Source organism: Anopheles ziemanni, chromosome 2, assembly GCF_943734765.1.
Source record: "Anopheles ziemanni chromosome 2, idAnoZiCoDA_A2_x.2, whole genome shotgun sequence".
Classification (NCBI taxonomy): domain Eukaryota; kingdom Metazoa; phylum Arthropoda; class Insecta; order Diptera; family Culicidae; genus Anopheles; species Anopheles ziemanni.
The window spans coordinates 62,017,192-62,037,707 of NC_080705.1; the positions used below are offsets into that span (position 1 = coordinate 62,017,192).

A 20,516-nucleotide genomic window follows, 5' to 3' on the forward strand; every position below is an offset into this window, starting at 1 on the left:
ACGGTGTGTGGAGGGGTATTTACACACACGCCACACACACACACACGAACACAAAACGACCGAAATCGTTGTGCAAGCACGTCAGCTAGAAACATATGCTCGCGGGAGTTTAGAGGACTTTAGAAGGCCATAAACCTGAACCTAAGGCGCAGTAGATTGATAAACAACATTGAATGTAACGCTCAGAGCCGCAAGGTAAGAAGTGTAACTCGTTGGAGAATGAAGAAGGCAATCAGATGACTCCCGCATACCCCAGGCTAAAGCATAACAAAAGAAAGAAGGAAAAGACAACAACATATGGTTTTGCAGTATCACGCACCCGGCATGCAACGGAGTATTCGTTCCATCCCAAGGTGCCTGATAAGGGCTCTCTTTATTTTAATAGTATCTTATATCTAATTTTTAATCACACAAAGGGAGAAAAGTAATTATTATTCATTAAACACAGCTAGCCTTGGCCTTGTGTGTTCGAGCGCAACATGGCCGCGCACAAACAGCTAAACCTGCTTCGACATTTTTTTTCTTCTCTAGTGTGCTTCAACACAACCAAAGTTACAACTTAATAGCTACGCAATTAAAAAAAAAAAAACCTCGGCGATAAAAAACTTGTGACTACCGCTTTTCACCGGGGCGATCCTCTACCCTATGGCTATGCCCTTCCGCCTAACTTCCTCTGAGACTCGCAGCTGATGGGCGGCTTTGCCGTGTGCCTGCTTGTCGTATCCTTTCCCATTTGCTCGAGAATTAGGCCGCCCCGTCGCTGTTGTTGTTGTTGTTGTTGTTGGTGCGTGTATGCTCAACTGGTTTCTGCGATGCGTAGACTAAACGGTGTTGCAACCGAAGCGCCACAAAACAGCAACGCCAACAACGCCAGGGCACGGCAGGGTCAGTCGATATATTGCGTATTCCTTCCTGAATTTTCTAGCCAGTAGCAGCAGCAGCAGCAGTAGTAGCAGTAGCAGCACCCACGGTTCGCTCTACCAGTTGTTGTTTTTTCTGCCCCTCTCGCTCGTTGCCTCTTTGTTTTTGTCTGTTGCTCGCTACCATCATCAGAATTCCGAACCTGATGACCACGGCAGTGGCGCACGCGTGACCGGGAGACAGGAAAGAGAAGCGAGAAACGAAGGTGATCCGGGGTGGATGCGGGGGGCGAAATCGAAAGGATAGTGTGGAAGTAGGCAGCACGGACGCGATCGATGTTGTACGCGCTGGGAGAGGTCGCGGGGCGGCCCCGTTCTTCTCGACGACCATCTATTCCCCTACTTCGACGGCGTTTTCTTGTTTTGCTCCGTATTTTTTAGCTTGGTCACAATCTTGCGCGAATGGCCGCTCGGATCGTTATGGTTGGTGTGGTCGCTCGCTTCCTTCTTGCTTCGCTGCTTGCCACTGTGCCCCGAGTGGATGTGCTTCTCCAGCTCGATGTCATACTGATCGTAATCGTCCGACATTTTGTTCGACCGTGTGTGGTGTGCTTGTTAGAATAAGTTCTACTACTGCGGTGTAATGTACACGAACTGCTTGGTTGATACTCGCGAACAAAGCAGGCCTGTCAGAGGGCTTGTGCGAAGAAGAATATAATCCACTGTGTGTCGCAGTACAACACTTCAAGGTTTTGCTAGGGGTACTATTTGTTACCCGATGAGACGCCCTCACTACTTCTCGTAGGTCTTCACTGTTCCGTTGGCTAACAACGACTGGTGCGCTTTGTGCGATGCAGCGCTACTTTTTTGTACCTCCTACTCCGATTGGTTAGCATGATTTCGATGGCCGCTGTTCGGTTGTGTTGGTACCTTCGCCACGATGGATTCGCTGGGGTTGGTGCGAACCCAATCCTCTCTCTTATTTTTATGCGATCCGTGATGTCCCAAGCAACCAGAGTTGCTTTATGGGAAGGTCGATTTCCTGTACTATTCGGAAGACGAATAGCAGTAAACTTTGACAATTTGGGGTTTTACATTTGATTATCTGCTTTGTAGTTTTTTATCGTTTTCCGTATTTTGGAGACTTAGGATGTTTCCTATGCTCATTCAAACGATGGCTGCTTTTTATTCAAAGCGTCTCTGATACTCTGATGTTTTTCTTTAATTTAAACACCCAAACTTCTTGTTGAAAAAAGTTTTTTTTTACTGTGGTAGTTTTTAAGTTTTGGGGGGGTGCCCATGGCGCAGCGGTAGCGCGAGGAAACACCACACCACAGGTGTGGGATCGAATCTCGAGTCTGGCACCCTCCGGTATTACGAACGGCTGACCACCAATCTATAATATACCGTCTTTCGGTCACACAAACTCTCTTCGGAGAGAGGCCTTGTCCCAATAGGGGATGTCGTGCCACATAAAAAAAAAAGTTTTTAAGTTTAAAATCTCGCTTTTCATAATATACTATTATTAGCCGGAAGATTAATGAGACTTATTTCAGTTCCCCGATATCCGGGGAGTCGAAATACTCCAATTATAGTGAATTATCCATGAGACTTGTGGCCCCAGAGTCGAACAGGTGTAGACCAGCAAACGTGGTATGGATGCAATGTAAATATCGATTTTTCATTTCCATAGGCCCCCAGAGCCATGCAACGAATCATTGGACACAGTATGCGTCTATTCGTGACGGTGGTTACTTTCTGTAATGCTTTATGAAAAAAACAACGGGTATTCCTAAAACGAGGGGGAAAATTGAGGAGCTTTTTTTTATCTCCACAAAAAACCTCCATAACAGGCACATTCGTTGCCACTGTCATCCGACAGCCCATCGCGGCATCGACAGGGTGGCGCATTGTTTTGCATGCGAGTCGACACGAAAGCGTCGCCATGCAGGCGCGTCACCCGGACAGTCAATGTCATCCACAGTCAGACCGGAGAGTAAATATCCTTGCGGCACGGTCGCAAATAGAGACCAGCTGTCGTAATGAGCCCACCGTGGAAAGGGGTGTTTTTTAAAGGATCTGTTTTGCGTGTTTCATGGCGAGTAGAAGGATAAAAGGATTTCCATAGCAAAACCCCTTTATTCAATTTTCATCATGCTCAAACTGTCACTCCATTTGTTAAGCCATATAATTTTAACTTTACTAACACTGCGTTTTCTTCTGTTTGAATAAAAACAAACACAACCAATTTCAACACAAATTTCACAAATAATTAACCATGTGATGCCCGACACGACAACACATTGCACACACAGATGAGTGGAGAACAGACAGAGTAAGTCTACTAAACCTGGATCGTACAGTTCAAACTACAGTAAACAGTTAGCATGAACACAGCATTTAATGAACAGCATAAACAACTTTATTACACTGCTTTTTTAGTTTAAACGCAGATTTTATTACATTGTACACACTCTTCTGCCGTTACCCAATGCCATTACTGGTTGCTGCAAATCATGGCTTCCATTTTGTTACAGTTACTAGTATTTATGTTTTGTTTTACAATTACTATTTGCATGTAATTTTAATTAATTCTTCTTTAAATAATTTTTATTCGATTTGAGACAGGAATAGTAAAATAAAACATCTTATAAAATAATATACTATTACGGCTTTGTGAAAAACAAGAAAATAGTTGAAAGTTGTGGTTCGCTGCCTTTTATTGCTGTTGTGACATTTCTGCCCCACCATTAACGCTACAAATCCTAGCTGCAAGTCCAAAACAATTTTAATTGACTACATTACTGCGTTGGGCACTCCGGTAACGTGTTACTAATTAAGGTAAATTGATTTATTCAACGAGTGTTGCGGAAGTCCTTGAGTCGCGATAATAAACAGTCGCTCGCTGTCTTACGGTAGATTTTATTTTTATCACCCATCGTGGCTTTCCTTCCACCGATTTTCCCATTACACAAATGTACCCCACCACCGGGGACGCTGCGGTGCGGCCAGTGGGTCACCGGGTGGGCAGGAATGAAATAGGCCATCGGTATTCGGTTCGGTCCGCACGCCGGGATTACCTTTCCGCTTCCGCCTCGAGCGCGTGGCCGCTTTGCGACTTTCCACGGCGCGGTGGAAATGCTTTTCACTTTGCTTTGGCTCCCCCCAAGTAAGGATTTCGAATTATTCGGGTCGGCACAGAACGCCTGACGGTGCTGGACTGCTGCCAGCGCATGCGTCCTGCGCCGCACTCTATTGATTTCTTTGCACTATTATCTCCCATTCCGGTACATTCGTAACACGAACACACTCCTATAACACATTTTTCACACTTGTTGTGTGATGGCCCGTTCCCGGCCCGTGCTGGTTATGAAGGGATGCAAGGTGTGGAAAGTAAATTCTGCGGAAATCGGTTCTCGAAAGAGGCAAGTGGACTTACAACAAAAAAAAAAAAAAAAAGAAACTCTACCAAAGGAGATACAAAATGCCGCAGGAAATGTAAACGGAAGTTACTACCTTGCGCGAACGATGAGTGGAGCATCCTTCCGCATTACTGACACTCGTCATTAGCGCCACAACAATTGGCACAACTAGCCCGGCTTAAAATGTTCCCTGATACTTGGCGGTCAATCAAGTTTTTTTTTGTAGTCATCCTTATATTTCCATTTCCTCAAAGGTACCATATGCTCTAGGTACTGTTATACTTTGCTCGAAACATTTTTTTTACATTGTAATTACAATAAACATGCCTCCACAATTGTGCTAAAGAAAAGTTACTCAGCCACGGCACCCACCGGTGTTAGGAAAGAAACAGCTTAATTTAATTAGCTCTTGTTTAACTCAATACACGACAAGCGGATTCCGAATTCCTACTGCGCACCAACAGGTAATGTACTTACATATCGTTTAGCGGCCGATTTAGTTTCTTGTTGCGTAGTTTATTTTTCCAACACAACCGATAACATAACAAAACACAAAATAGGCATACTACTAAACACAACTGGCAACCAACGTTCCAATAATTAAATACGTGCAACAATTTGAAAGTTGGTGCCTGGAGGGATCCAATACGAAAATCGATTAAAATTCCATCACGAATCCTTTCGGTTTGCCGTTGCATTTTGTTCCACGTTGGATGCAGCTGCACAGTGATACCGTCAGAGGGAACTCCGGTAGGAAGTATGGATTAATTTCAAACCGTTGTTTTTGTCGTTCTTTTCCTTTAAACTTTCTCTGCAACCGTTGGAGAAACTGGCTTAGCGACATACTGGAGTGACTGTTATTGATTTTTTTTTCTTCTCCCTTCTTCTCCTTCTTCTTTCCCCTATTCGATGTTTTCTACGTGCGAACCAGGTCGGGCCCAGATGGACTCGCACCGGGAGCGGCAGGCGAGCCGGGAGCGGACGGAATCGTCGGAGGACCAAGGACACCCCAGCAGATCGCGGCACAGAAGCGACTGCAGCAGACGCAGGCACAGGTCGATGAGGTACGAGAGAGGGGGGAAGGGAAAAAGACAGCTTCCTTGTCTACAGTTCAGAAGGAAAATGGTTCTCATATACTTCGCTAATACACACACCCGCAGGTTGTGGACATCATGAAGACGAACGTCGAGAAGGTGCTGGAAAGAGATCAGAAGCTCTCGGAGCTGGACGATCGAGCCGACGCGCTGCAGCAGGGTGCGTCACAGTTTGAACAGCAGGCCGGCAAGTTGAAGAGGAAATTCTGGCTACAGAATCTAAAAGTGAGTGTTCTCCTCGTATATGTCATGATTTTGAAGTTTTGCTTTACGTTTTACCATCTTGTCAGTAAGTTTCATGTTTTATTATTTTCTTGCATTAACTTAACTCCAAACTAACGGCCTTTCTGGTGTGTTTTAGATGATGATAATAATGGGCGTGATTGGTCTCGTCATACTCGCAATTATTGTAGGTAAGTGAGCGTACGTAACCGGTGAACGGTGCAAAATAATTCCCAGATACAAAAGTCCCTCCGATTGTTACATTTTGCAGAATGATTTTTTTTTTTTATTTTCTTATTTAAGATTAATTTAGTCCCACGTTCTTTTTCGGTTTAATCTTACTTTAGACTTTGCAAATTTTTCACTTGCGCATAGGCATCTCGAAACATAGCGTGCCGTGTACTAAAAACGTGTCCATTTTGTACTAAAAAGCTGTCTCCGTCTCATCTTCATCCCGTTCTTCAGCGAATTACATGTAGACAAAATGGCGGGCACAACTGGAATGGCGAAAAGAAACATGGCAGCGAATAGTGTTACTATAAATGAATCGATAAAAATCAAATACGCACAAAATATCAACCGACACACGATCGTACACGAATGACGGAAAAAGGGAATTTAAATTTGTAAACAATAAAATAAATAAAAACCCCGCGAATTGCTGATGATGTCAACATGTTCCGGTGCCCCTGGCAGAAGACACGTGCCACGCCATACCCAAGACTCGTTTGAAATTGTTACCTCTCGTTTTTTAGCTTTACTGTGAAGAGATCGATCTGCTTCTAAGCTCGAAGAAAAAAAAGCTAGAAAAAATAGCAAAAGAACATCCAACGGACCTGTTTAGAAAATTGAAAATGGAGTTGATCACGTGTATTTGCAAAGAAGAAATGGTCCCAGCAAGCTCGTCCTGCTCGATCTGGGTGATGTACGAAAAGTAACACACTATTCTCATGAATGTTGGTATTTGGAAGCGTCTTTGGAGTGTGGCTTTATTGATTGATTGCTAGCTATGTCGGTACCCTTGGGTTTCGTCCGTTAATTTTATACCCAAGCGCATTCTCAACCGGCCTTCCCGTGTCCAAGATCGTATGCGTGCTGGAACGAAGCGCATGCACGTTATACTATGCCTTCTCTGTGCTGACTGTGTGCTTTAGGAGAGCCTGGCCTGTACTATGTTGCGTCTTGTATATTAAGCTTCTATTCTGTACCTCTTCAAGAAGGACCAAGCGGTTCAGTTCACCTTCTTCGATTCTACTGCAAACATCCCCCTTCGTATTCGTAAAATGTTCGTATCAAGTGCCAAATAATACTGAAGCAATGTACCGCGACGTACCTAAGTATTCCGTTGCCGGTCAGAATAACGAACCCAAACGCCCCCGTAGTGTACAATTACCACTGTTCGAAACTATAAACTGATGCTGATCGCTTTCTTTCTTTCTTTTTTTCTCTTCTTTATTCTACTTTCCCCTTTTAACGCCACATTTACAGCAAGAAATTAAGAACGGCCAATGCGGAATGCAAGCTTACCCAACCAATCTTAACTCGAACCGAAATCGAACGAGGCTTTCACGAAAGCCTTGTGTACCGAAATCCGACGGCAAAATTATTTTTGGGCAACCCAGCCCCAGCCCCGTTATTATTCCTCAACCTATTCGACTTCATCCTGTTCATCACCAAAAGTCCCCAGATGCAGATTGTTGTTCGACAATTGTAACCGCGCGACCGTTGTCCATCTCTTAGTCGACTTAGAGTTGTGAGGATCATCATCATCATCTTTTACCTCGTTTGGATTTCACCACCCCTTAGACTGGTGTATAAATTCCCACGCCCCACGTTTTTCCTCGCCATCCATCGTCGACCGACAAATGAGGAAAAACGAAACCAAACCCATCTATGCTTTGACGGCGGATTGAAGAGGTTGAAAACAGTATCTAACTAATATAACACTGGACTCGGAGATTGTGGACGATTTGTTTTTGGCTCGAGCGACCGACGACTCTAACGAATGGCGACTGGACGAAGATCGTCGGTGATCGTCGGTGAACGAATAGGCGGAGAGAAATCTCAAAGCGAACCAGTGTACTAAACCATATCCAACGTATATTCCAATATTACTCACCATTACTAAAGTGCGTTGTGTGAGTTGATGGTCCGAACCGAATGAAAACCCCCCTGATTAGGAAGGAACAGTTTCCTGGAGGGACAGTGGAGAGGAAAGTTTCCGCCAACGACCAGCGGGAAACCATTTTGGAGCTGAAAGATTGTGTCAAAATTGATTTGCCGGTTGCACGAAAAGTTCATCACGTTCACGATTGTCAACGATCACAACGTTCTCCTGGTGCTTCGACGTGCGCGTACTGCTTCGATCGGTCCTCCTTCTATCTGTCTTGCTCGCACTCCCTCTCTCTCTCTCTTTGACTCTTCTGAGCGTTTCCTGTCCTTCGAACTCCGTCGAATCGAAGTATATTGGCATGTCCATGTTAAAAATAGTAAAAACTACCGAACCATAATCCCAAACCTCAAACATTCGACATTGGACGATCGCGATCGATAGCCGCCATCGGGTGAGAACAATTTGACTTAATGTAGAGCCTGCCTTCCTAAATGATCAGTATTAGCGTCCGAAGCTACTCTTTCCCTCGCGCACTGTGGCTGCGTACTGTGCCTAGCCCTGTGGTTCTACCATGTGTTACGTTGTAGTGTGTGATAGTTTTAGCTCTAGCTCGTTCCATTCGTTCCAACAAACGTGTTCCAAAAACACAACCAGTAGTAAATCACGATGCAACGTATCTCGCACTTAGTAATGCTTTTAGATTTGAAAACGTTGTGCACAACTATCCCGAGAGCCAGTCAAGCTTGGGGGAAGTTTAGATGTAATACATTCAAGACATATCAGATTATACATAAATATTCCCGGCCTAGGTTTATGTTAAATTTTCTTCGGTTTAAACGTTTATTTATAGTAATTAAATTGTATTATTTCAAAAAATTGTTGCGGTAACAAATGCTTGTTGGAAAATTTTTCAGTAATCAAATTCAAAGATTTTAGTTTTTAATGAATGAAATGAAAGTAGAAACATTAACGAATACTGGTATATGCAAAACAATTCCAAATTTATTAAAGTCCTACCTTCTAGAGTATTCCCCGAGTAGGGCTAAGGTAGAAACTCCTTAGCCAGCATGATTGTGTTACAAAGGAACCGTTTACGATATTCCCAAACTGCTTTGAAGTAGCTGTCGTTGTAGAACAGAAGCTCTGTACTAACTCGATGTGCATGAACATAGTTTCGTTAATATTCTACTGATAATAGCACATAGGAAAAGGGTTGTTGTAAGCTAGGTTCTAAACAATTTGTGGAAAGAAGAACATTCATTTGCATTATGCTTTATGCGCCGGATTGCATTTTAGTTATACAAAACACGTGGAAATAGCTAAATCCGCCAACGTTTGCTATAGCTTTACAAGAAACAGATTATCAAAATTTTTTGGCTGTATTGGAAATCAATCCGGCTCATAAATTGTAGCACAAGTGCGAGTTGTTCTTTTTAACGAGATGTCTCTTGCTCATTTAAAATTTGTTTCTTTGAAATATTCGGCCCAAAATTGTATACCAAAATTCACATTTAGATGATATAACACTACAAGAATCAACAATAGCCAACTCAAACAAAACACGTACACTAAATTGAGGCATTTACCTTTTTCGATGTTATTTCTTTCACTTTTACCTTGTCTATCTCTTCCTCATTTATTCAGCTTTTTTTCAAAATGTCACATTATATTCTCAAAACTTTTTAAGACATTTATGTATTTTTTACACGATTTCATTCTCTAAGTAATAGTAAACGATAGAATCACAGTTTCTTCAACACATACTCAACGCAGTGCATTTTGAACTTTACAAAACCAGCAGCAGGCAACATAACAATAAAAACGGCATACGCCAAACGACAGATCTTGCCGATCGACACGACAGAGAAACTGACATTGCAAACAGGAACAAAAAGAAATCAGACGACACAATATTCAGTATCCGTCACCCATCAGCGTAACCACATCTCTACTTTTGGTGTATTATTTTGGTCCCTCGGTAACACTTGGTTCTGGCCGCAATCTCATGTGTTCCCTCGATTAGAAATCTATCGTCTTCTAAGCCACTTTCTACTGCAGATGCTCTTCGCAAACTTTCGTTTGTCACACCTCTCCGTGTAATGCACTATGTATTTCTGTCTATCGGTGGGCTTCCTCTACCTATTTAAGCCACTAGGGCACCCATCAACATATTCCGGCTGGGCCCTGTCCTCACCTTAGAGTTGTCCTGTTCCAATGTGTAGGGGTTTCTATGGTTTTTATCTTTCGTTTTATGTCGGGTGCACCCTTTGTGATGTATGGATTGTGTTAGCCTTGGGCGTGGGTTGAATCGTTGTAAAATATTAGATCAAAGTAAGCAGTAACTATATGCCGAGCGGTTTGCAGCGAACCGAATGGTTGCTAGGCGGGTACAACAACCGAAGGAACGTTTGCACACTACGCTTGGTAGTCATGTAAATTTTTAGTACAATTTAGTACAAACTGAGAACTCAAGGGTAACATCAATGTGAATGTTATTCCATGTAAATGCTTCTTTCAACATCGTAATGTGCTTCTTTTCTCCGGAAATTGTAACCGCAGCATCAATCGGCTCAGTCGAATTTGTAAATTATGAATTGTTTAACCACATTGTAAATGCTTCAGTGGAAAGTTAACATAATGGTCTTATTGTGCGCACCCGTCTGTATGCCTGTGAGTGTAAATGTGTGTATACAAAGCCAATCCGATTCCAAAAATCCATTTTCCTAGGCAAAGCGTGCCTCAAACCACAATTGGTGATTCTACAATGGCCTTATCCCTTTGGTCAGTTATGGCGACATGGCGAAGTCACTGGACTTGTAATATTTCGTTGCATATGATAATATCTGGTTGCATGTTAATATTTGTTGCCCCCCAGTTTGACGTAACAGTGCCTTTTGGTAGTGTGATTAGGCAGGTCACCTGGGTGTGGGCGATTATGTCATCCACTCTCGGTTCAAATAAGTTTCGGCAGATTTGAACTATACTGAAAGATTTTAAATTTACTATGCATGTAATTGATTGCTAATAGAATCAAGAAACATGAATCACTTTCAAATAAGTTAAACACGCCAAAGATAGGATGTTCAACACAATGGCTGCACAATGAGCAATTTTTTCACTTGGACGTCATACTCGTTTGACAGCCCATGACTTTGCCATGTCGCCATTGGTGACCAATGTAAGAACGTAGTAAAACCCCCGAAAATCGCCATTCTCCCAGATCCTCTTCCTCTACTACCAATGTATGCAGTGTGTGCGTGGGTGTGTGTGTAGTATATTTCTGTTTGTTCCACTTTGGAGCCATACAGACCAGCAACACATAACCATCGCAATTATGTTTGTGTGTGTGTGTGTGTTCGGAAAATCCGCCTACTAAGCCATGAGTACTAATGCCGAATGTTTTTCGTTCTCTTCATTTTCTGCCCACGTTCGGTTTGCGTAGCGAAATTCATGCCAGCCGACCAACCGCAGCAGAATATGATGATGATGGGTGGCCAGCCGATGCAGCAGATACCGATGCAGCAGATGCCGCCGCCAGCTCCACCAGCGCAACCGGCAGCCCCAGCAGCCCTGGTGCAGGACGTGTCGTCGCTGCTAACCGGCGAATCGCAGTACATCAAAAATTAAACGAAACCAAGCGAGGAATGGAGCGAAGGAAACGTAAACCAAGATTGCGAGAACGGCTGCATGGGCAGACGGGTCGAAAGAGCTGGGGAGCGAGATAATATGCAGTGAATGAGAAAGGGGTAGGCAGCATACGAAATTAAACTGCAAAGCAAAATTACATACTACACTAACGAACCTGCTGTTGTTGCTGATGGTGATGCTGCTGGCTATCGGATACATTTAGCACCATTCCTTTCCATCGAGGCGTAAAAGAAGGGCAGCTGCAACAGGGTGAATTCCTAACTGGAAAATACATCCAAACGAGGCTGAATTTAGGCAACACACTTCCAAACAGAAAAATTCAATAGAATATCCATCAAAAACAGAAATAGTGCAAAAAAGAACATAGCAGAACAAGACAAACCAAGGAAATAAAAGACACGCTGGTGGAAAGAATAAAAGGGCGAGACAGTATGGGATGGGACGTGTTCGGACAAACTAGACGCTAACAGGACAGATCAGATAGGGACAGTAACGGCGCGTAGAAGTGTTAGTCTATATGTTTTCTCTTTTCCAATATTAAGGTAGGCAAAGTAAAGTAAATGAACCCAGGATTGGTTGAACAACTTGAGCGATTTTATTTAGAAGTTTCGTTATGATGTTGGGAATGGAGAAGAAGGTCTAGAAACAAATGAGAAACGATAGGTTGTTTGTTGTTTATGTTATGGAATGCATATTTCCGCATAAGAAGATGATTTGCGCGTGAGGCGTTTTCAATTGGATTTGGGTGTTGCCAACATGTCGACACCCATAAGTATCAGATAGGTATCGAACCAAGTATGTTTGAACGTATGCTCTGCATTAGAGCTTCCAACGTTTTTAAAAGTACGACTCTTCTAGTGTACAACATGCAGATTAATCAGCAATTTTAAATTAGTGTTTGGAAGCTTTTCGAAAGACACAACAATCAGGATGACTATTTTTCATGATTAAGCTAGCCGTTCCATTTTAAACAGTGAGATTAAATCGATTAAGGTTTTCGATTTCTGAGAAATTGGTGGTGAAGCTCTTGATGTTTTCGGAGCGTTGATAAAATTAGATCGCTCGTGCAAAATGACGAGCATTCTTCAGCATTTCCTTAAATTGTGTTCCAAATTTGAATCAATACGGGATAGGGAATGGATTTGAAACGCACATTTGAATGGCGAGAATGTTTCCCACAAGAAGATTGATTTAAATTTTGAATTTAATTGCCGTCGAGCGCGCTTTCGTTTGGAGGAAAACTTAATTTTCGATTCACATTTCCTATTCCACACCTGCATACATTCCAACCCTGGTCAACCATACATATATATATATTAATATCTAAACCTCCGAAGGAGAGAATCACAGTTCATTAGTAATCTAGAAATGGGCCCCGGTGGGAAGCGACTCATGTAGGTGGAATTTGCGATACAATTAAATTAAAGAAAATGTTAAAATTTTGAATTTTAGAACAAAAGAAACTACACAGAGAAGAGGGTAATAATAAAGAGAAAACAAACCCCCCAAAACAAAAACACCTCTCATCTCGGCAAAGGGGATTGTAGGATCAGCATCGCAAAATGAATTACTTAACGGCAAACCTTATACTTATTGTTGCTGCAACGTTCGAATAGTAAGAGACACCAGAGGAGTAAAAGGAGTAAAAGTAAAATTAAAACATACGTTATCCACCATCCTCCCCAACCCCTTCCGTCGCAGTGGGTCGGGTTACCATCCCAGCACTACCCTTTCCGTAAAGGAGAAGTAGAAGAAGAAGAGATCATGTTATAGCAACAAGCAACGAAGCAAGAGCATCAATGTCAGCTAAAATATTATGCAACAATAAACTTATTTCAAAATGGATCAAACTGGCGAATACTGAGAGTTGACCAAGAACACAAAACAACCCGAAAATCAGATCATGGATAACGTCCGTGTGTGTGTGTGTGTGTATGATCGGATATGAAAGAAACGAAAGTAAATTGTTTAAATTGTTTAACGATGATGGTTTCGAAACCCAATTCCTTGGGTCGTATTTTTGCTCCAAAACTTTTCGGCTTACTTGTAAAAATTTCAATAATGCTTCCAGCGGCGATAATTTTGTGTTTGCGTGTTCTCACAGGATGTAATTAACACGAAACGGTGGAAACAACCATCTTTCACTTCCGCAGCAAATTGAGAACTAGAATGTTCAGACAAAAAAACAAATCAATATGGAAAGATTTTATTCTTTTAATTTATAAACAAAATATATTCTCCACCAAAACATCAGGTAGCATAACGTCGAACAACAAGAGTGGGAGTTCGATCATCTTGAAATGGAAAAAAATGGCTAGAGAATCAAAAAAAGAAAATGCATTCAAACATTGATAAGATCAAGTTGTTTGATGAAAATAAGTAGACGGTAAAATAATAAGTTAATTCAATCATGACAAGCAAACTGGATTAAATAGAAGGCAAGTATCCAAGAATAGTATGAGGCATACTAGCATACGTTACGTACATAGTATTGAAAAACACACGCACACACGGCCATAGACATAGTGGTTAGGGCACCCAGTCACAAAACTGGACAAACGATGGTGAAAATCGCACCGTCAGTAACAAGCATTGAAAAAACAATCGGAAGGAAATTCTTCGTCGAATTTCAGACAAAAACTCCAAACACGCCAGCAGCTCGTCGAATCTCTCATAGTGAAAGGAAAACCAGGTACATAGTCATTATATGGTATAAAAACTTTGAATTAAATAGAAACCGAAAGCTACCACAAATAAGGACATTAGGGAATGGAAAAATGAAACAAGAAGTTATGGAAAGAGTGTCGGAATCGGTGACATGCCGTGGTTTGAAGGAAGGAAACAAATCGAACCCGACTAGTAACCGAATCTGCAGGAAAATAAAACTAGTCCGCTTAACACCACGGCTGGAAGGGTGGACATATTCACGCTCCTCGGCAACGGCGGCAACGGAGAAGGGGACAAATAAGAACAATGAAAGGTTAAAAGGGCGATTGGCCGTGGAACTAGATGAAATTGAGATGAAAACAAAGACGAAGAAAATGGAAAAAGGGCATCCACTTACACACCAAAAACCCTACTAGCAAAGATTGTTTTGGTTTTCACTATTTTCTTTAGAATAATAATCTTGAACTACGAAACAGCTCGGAGCGAATCGGAAGAAAAATTATGAAACAGCAAAACCAAAAAAATGAAGAAATGAAAAAAAAACAAGGGAAGGCTGCAGAATTCGAACAACAATGACGAAGTAAAAGGGAAAACAAACGAAAACAAATAAACAAAGAACACACACATATATATACATTGAATGGTAAAGTGCGAACGGAAGGAAAAAAAAACTAAATCATAAAAACATGGTAAAACTAATAAACAAATGGGAAAACAACATATAAATACAAATATATATACATAGCTTTGAAAATTGTAAAAACACACAAACAAAGAAGAACTACAAGGATACAAAGAACAAAAAAAACATGTACGTGCTTCATTGTTATCTATACTTCTGTACCGTGGTGCAGTGTGCATCGGGAAGAGCTGATCGGTGTTTGTATTTGTTTGCCAGTTTGCTTGATCTTCATCGGTAGAATGAAAGTAGGTGGGCAAGCGAAGCTTACTAAGCCCAGGGATCATGTTGCCATGGCAACGGTAACGCCAACGTAACGTGATTAGCTAACATTACCAGCATACAACTGAAGGTGAAAGAAAAACTATCCCAAACAAACAAACAATCTTCAACTGAATAAAAATAAAAGCCGCCGTCGGATGAAAACCAATACGCAAAACATGAGAAAATAGAAAGGCGCGTTGATGGAAAGAAAAAAACGGAAATGAGTCGTCAAAATAAACGAAGAGCAAAATGAACGAATGGGACGGAAATCGGAAAAATAGAAAAAAGGGTTCAATACAATACATGCGCAACGTAAGGGAATCTCGCAGAACAGACGAAAACAACAAAATATTGAACGATGAAAGTATAGATAATAATGAACAGAGAATATATAATTAATGATTAATAAAGACAATTAACTAGTGTATGTAAATAGCTGCATGCGCATGTGATTCGTGGAATATCACCGAGAATGCAGTATTACATTTTTTTCAGAAACTTGCAAACAAAATCGTAATAATTTCCCACGGTAAGTTAAAAATGGAGATTTTCAGTCTAAAGACTTGCTTGCTACTTCCTATAAGTCTTATCGTTATTTTTATTTTTTTAGCAACGCTCATTTTGTGGGTAACAAATTAAATTGCCCCTTATCAGATGCTCGCTCTTCAAGCATAAAATTCTTCTATTTGTTCGTGATTATTCTGGTTCATCTTTCGATGCATTATCATGGTCTATCCGTTAATATTTATCCTTCCCTTCACGTTCGCGTTTTTGGCCACAATCACAACAGTTTGACCTAGGCAGAATTAAATTACCTGAACAAGTGGATATCGGTAGCTACTGCTTAAAAGAAATATGGGGGTTTGGTTACAATGACGGTGATTGGGTACGTTTGTTATAAATTCAAAACTAAAACTGCGAAGGAAAATGCAGGAGAAAGTAGGGCAAGGCATTGAGTTAAATTAATCGGAATGTTTTGAGCCGAATTTTCGTTCCGCCGATTTGGCTCGAGGTCCTTCTGGGTGAAGCAAATTGTATGAGGTGTGAAGTTGTATCTGTTTTTCCTAGCTGCATTTTACATCAACAAGGCCGGTGCCGTACTATATTCTCTTTAGTATTCGATCACCGACAGAAGATAATCGTGTTCACGGCTATGCTAAACACGATTACGGACGATAGGGGCTCATTTCGCTTCGATGTGTTGAGTGTGCGATTACAATTTCAACAATCGAGTTATATAGTAGACTGTAATGAAGGTGAAGCAAGATTTTATTCTTTGTCTGTCTGTTAGTCTCATCGGATGTAATCTGTGTTTCTGTTCAGTACGTGTAATAAAACCAGAGTAGTGCAGTGGAAGAGAATCAAATAACCAACACGATGGAGAAACATTTACGTTTTCTTCATTCTGTCCTTGATTGATATTTACTTATCGGCAACACTTCACCAACGAGCCGAGTCAAAGGCAACAAATTCAACAGCCACATGACTAGAAAAAAAAGAACAAGTGTTGGTATGTAGGAGAAAAAACTAAAACTCTGTCAACTGAGCTCTAAGTAGAAATTGCAACAATTTGAAATCTCAGCCAACTGAGATCTAAGTACAGATTGATTGAATGCAGATGTTCAAAAACTTGATGGGTATAATGGGTATAATCGATGTTTTTCGTTGTTTCAGGTGCTGTAAGGAGCCGGTAGAAGTGGAGGATGTACTAGAAGAGCAGGAGGATGTACTAGAAGAACAGGAGGACGTCCTGGAAGAGCAGGAAGAATTTATGGAAGAGCAGAAGGAAGTTTTGGAAGAGGAAGAGGATGAAGGAGGAAGAAAAAAAGAGAGAGTTATGGTAGGAAAGAGTAATGGTAAGAAAGAGAAACAATAAAACCTTACGTGTAGTAAAACTTTACATTTCCTCTCGTTTCCAGATCTGGAGTCCTTCGCTTGAAGATGTACAAGAAGATGATGAAACGGAGATGTTTAACGAAGATTACCCCCAAGCAGCCTCGGTGCCGAATATTGAAAACGACGCCAAACAGGAAACAAAATCAAGGATGGATGAGTCCGCCTGCCATGGACCAGTTTTTGGCAGTGTTACTTAATTTTTTTAGTAGCTAAAAGTAGTTAAATTTTTTATTATATTAATTATTTTGTAAAAATGTTATAATTTTGTAGTTTAATTACGAACATGTGTTAATGTGTTTAAAAAAAATCAAATTGAATAAAAATTTAAATCGCTGCACAAATGATGTTTTTGTTTTTGATCAATATCATTATGCTCAAGGAACCACGAACTAATTGTGGGTTTGGTTTACCATCACGATGCTCACGTTCACCAGATGTTCCTATACGAAAGCTACTCGGCCAACATAGTCGCCCTGCTGCAGAACTCCTCGACGAGGATTCAATCGTTGGATAATCTGCTCACGTCCCGGCTCAAGTTTGGCAACGGGCAATACTTCACGCACGCCACGGAGCAGACTCGTAGAGCGCTGTAAAAGCAGTAGATCCACGTACCGGAAGAACGTGACATCTTCATCCCGCTGGAGAAGGGTGTCGCCTCAACGAACATGGCATTCACTATCGGGAGAATCTAACTAAAATCTGGATAATTTTGTGAGGCGGTGGGTTGACTGTGAGCCTCTTTGTGGCGGAGTTGATCTACTTCAGGAGTCTGTTGGAAACAACGCGCACCAAAACTAAGTTCGTTTTTCGATACTTCCGAAGGCGATCATCGGGAACAAAGGCGAAGACCTAAGTCCGAAGACCCGAATGAACCGACGAGAAAAATCGTAGAACTGATCGCAATGTGTACTTTGATTTTACTCGTTATTCTTCAAAACGGAATGTCATCAACGAAATGTTTGCACGCCCGGCAGAAACAATAGGTTATTTGGTTTTTAAAATAATTGTATTTACTCAAAAAAGAGAAACAAAAAACATATAGCAAGTTTTGCACATCAACATAAGTTTTGATTTTTCATTTCTTTGTTTTTCATACTTCTTTCGTTTTACGAAGTTCACGTACAAACAAAAGCAAGATACACTACACCAAAAGTCAAATGTCTAACAAAATAAACAAGTTACACTAATAACAAATAAAATCAAAATTAGAAATGAAATGAAGCCAAAACTAATTAAATCTGAGAAAACTGAGTAGAATAATGATACCCTTGTTTACCGGAATAAACCACAGAAAAAGACAGTAAAGTAAACTTTGGCTTAAACTTGGACATATCGTGCTTCTGTTAAAGGCTTTTTTATAGAGTCGATAAACATATTTAAAAGTAGAGATAAAGTATATGCAAAACTCAGAAATTTAGTAAATAACAATATAATATGTTCCGTTTGTCCTATTGTCCGTTTCTTTCATCATTGGTTCATACAGCGTACGCAAGGTTTGTTGATATAATGATTTGTTTTTATTCCAGTGTACAATGATACAGTATTCTTTTCCATTCGATTGTTTCCACCATCGCGGGATGAGATGGGAAATACTGTCATAGTAATTTTAGTTCGCGCGTCTACCTCCCATTGCGCACCGTCCCATTTTCACCCCGTCGGTAATTCCCGTAAGGGACGGTGTCATATATACGTTGGTAATTATCGACGATTATACGAGCGATTAATCCGTGTTCCTCTCATGTCCGTTACAACGCCCAAAAGTGGATAGTTTTTCTGCCTAGTTAGTGTCTCATCGTCGCGTTTCCATAAAGTTGTTGGCTTGCTTTCGAGTTTCCGGTGCCTGCGGGTATGCAATACGTACGTACGTCTATGCTTACAGCTATAAGTAATTCCCAAATTACAGCAACTCTTTTACGCTTCGTTACCCTGGTCCGCGCGTTCGATCGCGTCGTGGACCATTTGCCTTTGTTCCAGCTCCACGTTCGTTCTCAGATCACCTCAGATTGTTAGGTTCGTGTGTATAAAAATAATATGCAACGTTACACTCTCAGACGACTCACAGTTCTCTAGTTCAAACTTGCAGTTGAGCCATCCAATCACGTTTGTTCATTAATTTTGTTATGCTTTTCTTATTGGACACCGATAGTGGAGAGCCATTTACGTCCGGTTACTTCTTATTTCATACGCAAAGTCATCACTTTTTTGGTTAGTGTGTTTAGATTATTTGATTCTGTTAACTTATACGTTTTAAGAATTACATTTTTTTTGTCGCATTTCTCCCCCTAAGAACTAGTTATTGTGTTTTGTTTGTGTGTTGCTGTTGCTTCCTTCTTTCTCCGAACGCACCCGCTCGCTTTCTTATTCGGCTCAGCGTTTTCGCGTCACTCTTAAATTTTTATTTAAATTCAAAATTTTACATGCCATCATTTCGCCACCAGGACAGGTTGTTATCGAATTAAGCGATCTTATCAGTGCAGTGATGTGGTAATAATATTCGTACATATTTACACGTAAATTTTTACGAAAAATAAAGTAAATAACAATTGGTGAGTAATTGAGGACAAGGAAGAGTGCGCAAACAAATAATAAATTATGGAAATCGCTTCATGAGTTCCGTAACAAAATTCGTATATATTTATATTACAAGCAAATAGTTAATGGGAAAAGCATAAAATGCTAACAAGGTAGAAAGAATCTGATAAATAAAAAAAAGTAAAGGCAAGATAAAGTTTTAAATTAAAACTTCAAAAATTGATAGTCGTTCAACTGAGTCATAGAACAATACAAAATAATTAAAGGAAATATCAAAACAAAAATAAGATACTAACGATGAACAGAAAAAAATAAATATTGAAAACTACCGACAGTTTTCCATAACTTTAGCCTCTGTCTTACGTTTGGTTTATGGTGTAATTCTTCACTTTCCACTTTTTTCCCGCGTATGGTAGCTCTCCTCTCTCTTATTTTTCGCTGGTCGTCTTTGGTGGAAGACTGAACGATCTCTTCTAATGTTTTTTTATTTTGTTATTATGTATGTTGATGTTTTGCTGCGCTTAACCCAATAAGGTTGGCTTTAATTGATGATACGCCTAGTGGATGTGGTAAAATTTTAACACAAACACACGCTTCCTACTGATACCGACCGGAAAGATATACATACGCTTTATACGAGAGAGGGCTCATGGTTTGTTTCATGTTTTGTTTTCCAGACTTGTTCAGTCTTTCAGTGTTTGTGGCGTGTAACACAATGCCACGATGTGTTTATAAATCCCCGCATGGGGTACCAATTTATTCCTGACTTTGTATAAGAAGCTTGTACCAACTGTAGGATTCCCTCTTTATTGAACCATTAACTTGATACATCGATAAAAGTGGTAAATGGTATGTTTTGGGGGGGTATTGAATGGAAAAAATGGTGATTAAAACGGCTCGAACATCACATTCGGTCACTTCCGTACGTAGATTTAGCGGAAGCTACAAGCTAGGTGTAACATTAAAATGATGGTTGTCCTTTTCATACTATTTTTTGTTTAGTTTTTCTTGGACGTAATGTTTTATTGATTTTCCTCTCCAACAATATTCCACAAATCGGTTTAAATCCATTGTTTTGCGAACCGAGCAGCTTGTTTAGGGGTAGTTAAGTTTGTCTAC

At 40.8% G+C, this 20,516-nt stretch overlaps 2 protein-coding genes across 2 annotated transcripts; one reads left to right on the top strand and one right to left on the bottom strand.

Annotated features, from left to right (window-relative positions):
• Positions 1-298: 298 nt before the first annotated feature.
• Positions 299-1,706, bottom strand: LOC131293500 (nuclear protein 1). The gene has a single exon (XM_058321580.1). It carries the CDS (start codon positions 1,446-1,448, stop codon positions 1,260-1,262), a length of 189 nt encoding a protein of 62 aa, XP_058177563.1. The 5' UTR covers positions 1,449-1,706; the 3' UTR covers positions 299-1,259.
• Positions 1,707-3,175: 1,469 nt separating this feature from the next.
• On the top strand, positions 3,176-11,338 carry LOC131283100 (vesicle-associated membrane protein 2). The gene is made up of 5 exons (XM_058312670.1): positions 3,176-3,195; positions 5,214-5,346; positions 5,443-5,601; positions 5,738-5,789; positions 11,154-11,338. Exons 1-5 carry the CDS (start codon positions 3,176-3,178, stop codon positions 11,336-11,338), a joined length of 549 nt encoding a protein of 182 aa, XP_058168653.1.
• Positions 11,339-20,516: the final 9,178 nt, after the last annotated feature.

Excerpts from the sequence above, each read along its gene's own strand:
- LOC131283100 (XM_058312670.1), top strand. The coding sequence starts at position 3,176 with ATGAGTGGAGAACAGACAGA. Across the intron at positions 5,347-5,442 it reads CGCAGGCACAGGTCGATGAG|GTTGTGGACATCATGAAGAC; the intron begins GTACGAGAGAGG and ends ACACACCCGCAG. Across the intron at positions 5,790-11,153 it reads CATACTCGCAATTATTGTAG|CGAAATTCATGCCAGCCGAC; the intron begins GTAAGTGAGCGT and ends CGGTTTGCGTAG.
- LOC131293500 (XM_058321580.1), bottom strand. The coding sequence starts at position 1,448 with ATGTCGGACGATTACGATCAGTATGACATCGAGCTGGAGAAGCACATC.